Source organism: Phaseolus vulgaris, unplaced genomic scaffold, assembly GCF_000499845.2.
Source record: "Phaseolus vulgaris cultivar G19833 unplaced genomic scaffold, P. vulgaris v2.0 scaffold_260, whole genome shotgun sequence".
In the NCBI taxonomy this organism is placed as follows: Eukaryota; Viridiplantae; Streptophyta; class Magnoliopsida; order Fabales; family Fabaceae; genus Phaseolus; species Phaseolus vulgaris.
In genome coordinates this window covers 18,690-28,833 of record NW_027174189.1, presented here as the reverse complement: position 1 = coordinate 28,833, position 10,144 = coordinate 18,690, and the positions used below count along the sequence as shown (strand labels likewise).

The window sequence follows — 10,144 nt, the reverse complement described above, 5'->3', positions numbered from 1 at the left end:
GGAAGAAGATTAGTGCCAAAGTTATTACTGAAAAAAATATTAGTGATAACTTCACAATATCTTTTTGCTTTGCTATGGAAATAAACAAAAGTTAAGGTCAAACACTTATTTTTAATTTGAGTCATAATACTTTTATTTTTATCCATTTGATATATTTTTAAATTATTTACTAATAATTCATATAATTTTGATTTATAATTGTAATTGACTATACCTCATGTATAAATTTATTATTATAATATTATCATTTAAATATTAAATATTTAAAATATTCCCGTGTGTTGCACGGGTCAACATGAAGTAAAAAAGAGAGAAATAACGTAAAGTGTTGAAATATTTGTGAAAGTCCTATAAACACCAATATTTTTTTCCTTTATTTCTTGTCATTGTAAAATTTGAAGACATTATTTTTAATCCTAACAAAATCATTAATTTGGGTTTTAATCTTTGCACAATATTTTTTTTGTTTTCATCCCTCATAATGTGAATTATGTTTTTCAATATTAATTTTTCTCCAGAATATATATTTTACAATAGGTAAATAACATGTAATATATAATTTTTTTAAATCACTCGCTTAATCAGTGTAACATAAGATTAAAAAAGAATGTTGAATTTCAGACAGGCTAAATGTAAATTCTTTTTAGATCACAATAAAAAACAAGCCTATTTAGATATTTTGTAGGGACTGGAAATACATTTTTTTTTCCTTTCTTTGCGTCTCTTCTATCTCTTATATATTAATATCGATGTAAAAAGTTTGATTGAAAATTGTTGATATATATTTAATTATTAATAATTATTTTATATTAAATATTGTAACGATTTTCTATTTAAAAATAATATTTTTAAATATATTTTTATGTAGTATATTATATTACCTAAATATAGATTTAAACTTAAGAAAATTGATTTGGTTTATTGTAACACAACATTTTAAAGATAAAAAAATTTAAATTTCAAACATTTTAAAGCTTAAAATATTCCATCCAAACGCAAATGGGTAAAGTGTTTTTTAATGATATAAGGAAATAATAAATATTTATTGTTGATAGTGCATTTGAAGGTTTATTTATGAAATTGTGTAGTTTTATTATGCAAAGATGCTAGGTAAATGTGATTTAAAATGATACTATATATTAATTACTTTGTGGGAAGAGAAAACGTAATTATGGTATATATATCTAAAAAGCGTGTGATGGAGGGAACAAATTAAGGAGAGACAAAAGGTTGGAAGTGAAACATCAACATCAGTTAAAATTGTCCCAAATAAGAGGCATGCATATATATATGTGGACGGTCCATATTGATGATTGTTAAAGGTTCTCCAAGAGAAAATTCCTACTGGACCAAAGGAAAAAGGACTGGTTCACAATTGCACTTTGCTACTTTGCTAATTTCCTTCACATAATAGCTAACATGAAAATGACGCTAACCAATTAAGCTTTGCATTTACGTCTCATGCATCACCCACATTATACTTTTCATCTTTTTTTTGGTACTTTATATATATGTAATCTGATCGACCATCAAATCATTAATACCTGCGTCAAATACCAAACTCCAAAATAATCTGCCCTACATATTTTCCATAACAATACACTGCCACCAAATTAAAGTAAAGAAGAAAAATAATAAAGGGAAAGAAGGTTACAAATTACAGTGATGACAAGTATCAGTAAATGATATCTAGTTATGGGATAGAAGGAGGTTGAGAGGTTCTGGAGAAAATTCTCTGTCCTGGTGCAAGGATAGCCATGGGATCAAAACTGGCCTTTCGTTCCACAAATCTGCTCCATTGTTTCCCAAAGTGTTTCATCCAATCCTCCCGTGACTGGTAATTGGGAAAGTATAGCTTGAAATCAAGGCCTCTGCTTGTGCAGAATTGAATAATCTCATTATTTTGCGCCACCAAGAGTTCAGCTGGTGGACCCTTTGGAGGTGGTGGGCTGAATCGGAGCAACGCTACTATGTAGAAGATGTCACTGTCAGGCACCACCACTGAGTGACGATTATCCCACCTGTTTCATTTCAAAAACAATGACAAAAAGGCCATAATTTTTTTGTTATTGCTCTTCCTCTCTGTTGAAATCAATATTTAGACAACATACATAAGAGTAGTATATTTAGACAACATACATAAATAAATTTGTATGCTCAATTAATGCATGAGGTCAATTGACTTCAACCTATGATTATGCATCCTACTAATCCCCACCCAGATTGTTCATGGGGACCCTCGATCGAAGAACCAAATTCCTCCCCCACCAAGAGCCCCATCAAACTTTAAATCTCCTATATAGAACCCATACAATTCCGGAATCACTGTCTATTAGTAACACTCACCATGATAGCTACACTGCTTGGAATCAATTGATATTTCAATTTACACTTCCCATTTTACCCTCTCAGATCAGCCACAAGAATACATACACATTCTTGATGCAACAGATGAATACATCGTTCAGAAAAAAATTCAAATAAAAAAGGCAGGATTGTTTCAGGCGGGCCCCACTGTATCTTTGCTCCATGCAGAGGTACATCCGTACAGGTGTATAGCTTGCTTATTCGGCAACCTAACAGGGCTGCAACAACAACAAACTAAGGGTGGATGATACGGGAAAAACGTATGCATCATCGAGACAAGAAGAAAGTGTCATAGGGTACGGACAAGCAGAGAGTAAGATGGTACAACCATGACAATGAAGAGCTTATGATTTCCTATTGACGACCAAAATATGGTACAGTTGATGTGTTACCTCTAGGGTCCCATTATGGCTGACCTCAAGTAGTAACAAATATTTGATACTCACCCTCAAAATCTTAACCACCCTGTTTGAATCACGGTTCAGCAAACTCACACATCACACATATCGTGCAAAATTAAAGAAAGAAGGGCTCAAGTTATTGATTTTCGTGGCCAAATGTCACACGGTGGGACCTGGTCCATGTCCTTCGCACGTGTTTTGCATAAGAACCTTTGAATATTTTCGTCCTCTCAATCACTCATCTCATCACCTCATCATGATCTTACGTTCAGTTCAATCCCAAGCCTTTTAGGATATACAAAAATAACGGAGTAAAGGTTGTTTTTATGTAACTAAATATGAAATTGTTTGTGAATATATATAGTGTAGGTGATGAAGGGGTAGGAAGGGAAGCAGGAACGTACTTGGTTCGCAAGAGAGGGTAGACTAAAATGGGGCCATCGACCCCGTCCTTGAGAATCTTCTTGAACACCTCACGATCAAAATCAACAATGTTGGACTTGGATACAAAGAGGTTGAGCCAAGGGTGAGGTGCATCCCAGGTGCCGCTGGCTTTTGCGTCCTCCTCCACACGCTTTACACGTAGCAAAAACTCTGTGTAGGTCACATCCGTCTGGAACTTGAGACCCTGAATGAATCGCAGCCGTCCGAGCAATCGATCCACATCCTACAGCGGAGTTAAGTGGTGAATTAGTTTTAGTTAGAGCAACGCAACAACAACATAACGCATACCCAAGATGGAATATTGAGTTGGATTTAGTGTATTGTACTGTATTTAAGGGATGATATAGTAATTGACATTTTGATATTCCAGAAAATGATGGGTTTTTGGCTATTTGTGGAAGTGTGGGGACCCAAACGTCAGCGAGATCTCAATGATCAGCGCTATGGAGCAGCTAGTGATGTTACATTACCATTTTAGCCACAATGGGACAATACCCACAGGTGAAGTACACTCGGTTCCTACGGTAATTTAAACTATGGTGGTAGTGCTTTTTTATATTCTTCGTCAGAAAATCCAATGGAAGATACATCATTGCGGTATCGTCAGTTTTCAGCAACCATTTCACCTTCAGCTTGTGAGACAAATTTATAATCATAACATTCCTAAACAAAAAGGATTAGAACCACAAACCCCCGGACAAAACACATGCTTTCTGGATCTTAACCAACACTCCCCCCGTTGCTAAATTTCATGTGCGAGTCAGTGATGGTTAACTCAGCTTACATTGACTTTTTACACAGGCCCCACCTATAACAGTACTCTATGGTTGTTGTGCATGCTTTTAACCACAGAACCACTTAGCAACCACCTAGGTCAAAACTCTGGGGGGCCCTCTCAACTATCAGAAATGGCTACTGCTAAGCCTATTCCATCAACAAGGAACCCGCATACAGCAGATCAGAAAATAACGAAAAGAGGATATTAGTTAGTTACTTACCATATCAACACGGGAACGGTAAGGATGATCCGCGTTACCATAGTGAAGACCCAGCTCCAAGCAATACAAAACAGGGCCAGCAGTGGAAGGAATATGAACCGGGTCGAACACCTGTTCCGGTTCCAATGGCACGGTGGGCCATCCATTGGCCGGGTCATCACTGTTCACCAGAACGAACCCTTCCACGTAATCAAAACATTCCTCTACTTCCTCCACCAGCAACTCTGCATCGCCAGCATACTCCTCAAATTCAGAGTAAACCACTCTTATCCACCTCACCTAATTAATCAACTCACACCAAACAAATTTTTTTTTAAAAAAAAGTAAACATAAAGTGTAACGGAGTGGTTAAAATGAATAATAAGTAAATTTTTTTCCACCATTTCTGGAGCCTGTTGGAGAACCACCCTGGCCCTTGTAATAATACCGAACTGTCCTAAGCCACCGAGCGCACCAAAGAAAAGTTCAGAGTTTTGTGTCAGGGAGCAGCACAGCGTTTCGCCTTTGCCTGTTACAACTTCCAATTCCGTTACGTTGGATGTCTGAGGACCGTAACGGAAGGTTTGGCCGCTGACGCCTGCGTAGGACAGCGTTCCACCAACTGTTAAACCGAGATAATCCGTCCACGACCTCGGGGCCAGTCCAACCTCCGAAACGCAGCGTTTAAGAACGTCTTCCCATAATGCCCCTCCCGAAACTTCCAAGTAGGCCGTGCCTTCTATCCAGAGAATCTCAAAAGGCTCCTCCAAGGCACGCATGTCGAGGACCAGTCCCTTCTCCGCCATGGCCTGCCCGTTCACCGAGTGCCCGTTCCCCCGCGCCGCCACCGTCAGACTCGGAGACGCCGCCACGGCTTTCACCACTCTGGCCACATCAACGGCCGAGGAAGGCCTGATCATGGCCAAGGGTTTGACGGACTTTATGCCGCCGAAATCCTTACTAGCGATTCCGGCTGGACCCAATTCGTCGATACTGGCTTGAAGTTCAAGCGCCCTGGAGAGGCTGGCAACTTCGTCGTCTTGCCTCGATTCAGCATCTTTTTCGTGAACGAAGTGTTCCAAATAAGCTAGCATCTTGGGCACTGAGGAAGTTATTTGTTGTGAGGAAACAAAATTTGCATAAGCTGATGAGTGTAGTTCTTCTGCTGTTTCTTCTTCCAGGTGAAGTTCGGCATTAAATAGTGGCTGATTTGGATTTATTTGGAATTTCTTAATAATAATTAAAAAAGCACTAGTGGGTTTTTTTGGATTCATTAGAATTATGACGTCATTTACCCCTTTCAATATTCCGTTGACGCTATGATCCCTTCCACATCAATTGTCTGCCACTTGTGCAAGTTTTTGAATTCCTGAGTTATTATTATATTATTCCCTGAGATGTTATAGTGTGAATCCAGTTTCATGCACTTCCACTCAGCTTCTTTTGTAAACTGTTGACGAACAATTACTATATCTCATCCCATGACAAATAAAATAATCAAAAAGAGTAAAGAGTGTAATATAAACATTATTCAATGCCAAAATGCATGTTATTTGACTCCACTATCCTTCATATATCGTCATTATCTACAATCATTGCAATGGAGAAAAGTTACTCACTCAAAATGGAAATTAGTCAGGTAAATTTATCCGATATGTTTAAAATTATTCGTTAAACAAATCGTGTGTTAAGATTTACTTTTAATTTATTAAAACTATATGAACATAGAGAACTATTGAAATCTCCGTCTTCCTCCTTCCTCCTTCCTTTGAGCAGGTTGCTAGGGTTTCATTGGGGTTCTTTTCGTCTTCGTGCTACTCCTTCGATTCTCTATCTTGGGTGAATGTCAAATGGAGGAGGTACCTGCAAAAGACAATCTGACACTGAAGTCAGGAAAGGGTGTTAGGTACTCGGGTAGGTGTTCAGTAATAATGACGTATCTTGTTCATTGGAATGTGTGTTATTTATATATATTTTAATGAGTTTGTCTCATTGGTTCTGATTAGTGGAATGGATCATAATACATTACCTAATTCTTGGTAGTTTAGCTTCATTGACCTTGGTTTGAGTGTTAATGATTATATGTGTCAGTCGGTCAGGCCGTCCGCGTGTATCTCAACTAGTTCGGTCAGGAGACCGAGCCACGTCAGCATGTATGTCGGTCGACCATACTAGTACAATATCATTTAACATTTTTTTTAATTTAGTAATGTAGCTTATTTAAATATATATGATATAATGCAACATTAATAATAGTGTAAATTATATGCGAATTAATGCTTAAAAGTTTAGTTAAATTCATTAATTTATTTAGAGATAATAGTATTGACCTATTTAATAAAGCATACCATAGAATAAGTTATAAAGACAAACTATAATGATATGTTTTTGAAAGAATGTAAAAGGGAACTGCATCAATGCCATCTGTTTAATGGTGGAATGAGCAGAAAATTAGGTGAAGGCTCTCAAGTTGTGTGACATGGCAAGAAGTAAGGAAGAAATTAAATTTAATACTACTTTTATGTAAACTAATGTTAAGATTGCAAGTGTAAGAAGAAGAAAAATAAAAAAGAATATTAAATCCACATATTTATTGTTTTTAGATAAGAAATTAGGTCACACTCCAATTACTCCTAGTATCAAGCTGTAATCAATTACCATATCAATTATTGAAATCCTGTTACGATGTTTGTAATCAATTATCAATCAAGGCCATGTTGTCTGCCCGAATGCATATTTTTTAATTATTTTACTCTTTATTAATTTCTTTTTTCTGTTACTGTAGTCTTTGAATAACGTATCAGGTTTAATCCACAGTAACACCCAAAACTAAAATTTCCCAAGAACTTTTACATCTACGCACAAAGCACATATGTCATTAACACAATGGCTTCAATGTGGTATTCAGCTTTTCATATTCGTTTTGCTGTCAAATTAATATGAATCTAGCGTAAACTTGTCTAACACTAGAGAGATGATAGTATAATTGTGGTAAGATGATTCCAAGTCGTCTTTCAACGAATCCAATAGTAAAATCAGTTGATCAGGGTTTAAAATCTATCGGCAAGCAATAAAAGTTAGCAATAACAATAAAGATGAAAAGGGGGTTTGAGATAGTTGTGCAAAAAATATACAAGAGATTAAAATACTAAATAAAAAGCGGTTGATCCCTAGTTCTTCCACCATTGAATTCTTCACAGGTTCTCTAAAGATTAATCTTTTCTTTTTATTTTGCAGAAGATTTGTTAATTCTGTTTCTGGAATCTTGTAGCTTTTATTTTCTCTTTCTTCCCCTCAGAATTTGTTTTCTGTTTTGATTCAAAAGAAGCAACTTGGACTTTTGCATGTTTGACCCATTCACAAAGGTAGATGCTTCAGATAATTTACCCTAAAAACACAAAATTACCAAAGATAATAGTTAAGACCCAAATAAACCCAATTATATGAATATTAATTAAAATAATATATTTATTTATTATTATAGTCCAATAATCTATGATTAAGGCTATTGTGTGAATAAATATATGCTCATCACATATGTTAAACAATTATATGTTAATTTTTTATTTTTCTCAAATAACATTTTGTAACGTGTCTATCACATAAATATATTTTGTATAGTGTCATGTCTTTTCATATATTATTAATTCTGATAGAAGATACACACTACTTCTAATATATAACTCATCAATTAAAAAAATTATATTTTTTTAAGAACTAAATATGTTTTGTCTTATAAAATTGATTTTTATTTTTAGTAAGATTTTAGACCTCCTAATCCACTTCATCCATCAACATCCTAATCCACACTTCATATTATATAAACAAAAATTGACAAAAATATATTTTAATAATTTTTTACTACAAATACGAAAAGATATTAAGAGGGTGTTATTAAAATATGGCATTGCTAGCTAATGATACAATATATGAACTTTTTGGAATTAAATAAAGTGTACTCTTCTATCTTATCTGGATTTTAATAAATAGCTGAGAAAAGATAGAGACAAAATCAATTCGGTTTCAAATAAAAGGTTATGCGCCTGCGCATACAGCACTCTTGTGCTGTGGAATTGTTTTAATATTTGATCTCTTTGTCTTTCATATAAGCTAAGTTTCGCAAATCAAAACCCTTATTATGACCTGAACTCAACTCATTATGCCATTTCTTGAAAAAAATGGTTACCCACAATCGAAAAAATGTGGGCTACATGGATCCAACATAAAATAAAATTAAGATCACACCAATTCTAGTGCTGGTGATTACAAATGACATCAATATTAGTTTATATTGTGTGCTTGTGCTTTCACATATTCATTTGAAGCATTGATATGATTAAATGCAATTTCACATTTTCATGAGTTTTGTTGTCTTCTCGAATTAACGTGTGTTCTTATCTGCACTTAACATGGGAGCTAAGCAAGTTATATGATTTAGCACGTTCCAAAGATTGAGTTGTGATGTAATATGAGGCATGTTTGATATTCTTAAAGGATCTCAGTCACGTCAGGTTCGATCTATTGATGCATGCTTTCCACTCAAACTTTTAACTCAACTCTCAACTTATCTTTTGTTTCCTATATGTCTTCTTAAATAAGTGCCTTTTGTTTTGCAATTTGTCGTACTCGTGTATGATCAAAATAGATATATGCACACCTATTGCTTCATGCTATGATTTGTTAGTCTTTATAGAATCATAGGTACCTATTTTAATATTTCACATTTCCCTATACATCTTTCTTCTTTTCTACCTTTGTCACTTAGCCATGTCGATCCAAAAGAATTCTTCATATCCACCACACAAGTCATGATTAATTGTAGAATACTCAATTACAAAACTATTTATCTTTGAGTTAAGTGAAGTAGCATTTAGTTACTAAAAATTTCAATTTGTTTAGCTTTGTTCCTTGGATATGTTTTAGTATAATTTATCTTTCAAAAGTTTGAAGATATATTCACTTGTAATTATTGATTATTTTTATTATACAAGTCAATGCCAAATAATCCCCTTTTTGATTTTTTGAACGTACATTTAGAAATACTAGAAGTTATTAATGTAGGTATAAGGAAAAAAAATTGTAATAACAAGTACCAATTGTTCATGTCCATGAATTTTTAAAATAGTTTAATACAAAAAAATAATAAAGTGTTCACTAATAAAAACACACCACGTGGACAATTCAAAACACGTTACATAACGATTTTTAAAGGTACGATTTTCTCTTTCATGCTCACTTCGTTTTTTCTCTCTCCGAACTCATCATGCCTCTCATCTCTCTCAAACTCTAATATTCTCTTTGAAACCCTCACTCTTCTCTCCTCTCTACAGAGCTCTACGAACTATCCTTATTGTTTTTCACAATTTCGGCAACTGTGAAGATGACATATTCAAAAGTTGTTTTTTCCAATAACAATATTAGACATCTATATAATTGGCGCTTGCTTTTGAAATGGTAATGACGATGATATTTCACTATATATGGTGTACTGAGTCATTCATTCATTTCATGTCAATTTTGTTCTTTTCATTCTCCATGAACTAGGTAACTTTTATATTGTTTTTTCATTTGTATTGTGATTTCTTCATCTCATTTTTATTAGTTCATCCTCCAGTTTTTTAAGGTCATGTGTTTATCTCATTTATGTTGACTTTCTGATATTTTTATTTTATCACTTTGTATTAAGGTTTTTAAGTTCATTTTTCCATGTTATTAAAGTTTATTAATGTTATTTTTGATATTCTTATTTGCATTTGTACTCCATTTCTATACGTTGTTTGTGGAGATTTATATAATTTTTATCATTCGTGTTCTACTTTTTTAACGTCATATGTTCATTTCATTTCTATTGAGTTTGTATTACAACTTTTTTTATGTTATTCTTTGTAGATTTATATTGTTTGTATATGATATTGTGATTTTTTCATATGATTTTTATGACTTGGTATTCCATTA

General features: G+C 34.1%; 1 protein-coding gene across 1 annotated transcript; it reads right to left on the bottom strand.

Annotated features, from left to right (window-relative positions):
- Positions 1–1,531: 1,531 nt before the first annotated feature.
- Positions 1,532–5,373, bottom strand: LOC137817600 (cytokinin dehydrogenase 7-like). Its single transcript, XM_068620880.1, has 4 exons — positions 4,591–5,373; positions 4,211–4,489; positions 3,173–3,435; positions 1,532–2,021 (listed from the first exon to the last, which is right to left on the bottom strand). The coding sequence occupies exons 1-4, from the start codon at positions 5,281–5,283 to the stop codon at positions 1,694–1,696; spliced, it is 1,563 nt and encodes a 520-aa protein (XP_068476981.1). The 5' UTR covers positions 5,284–5,373; the 3' UTR covers positions 1,532–1,693.
- Positions 5,374–10,144: the final 4,771 nt, after the last annotated feature.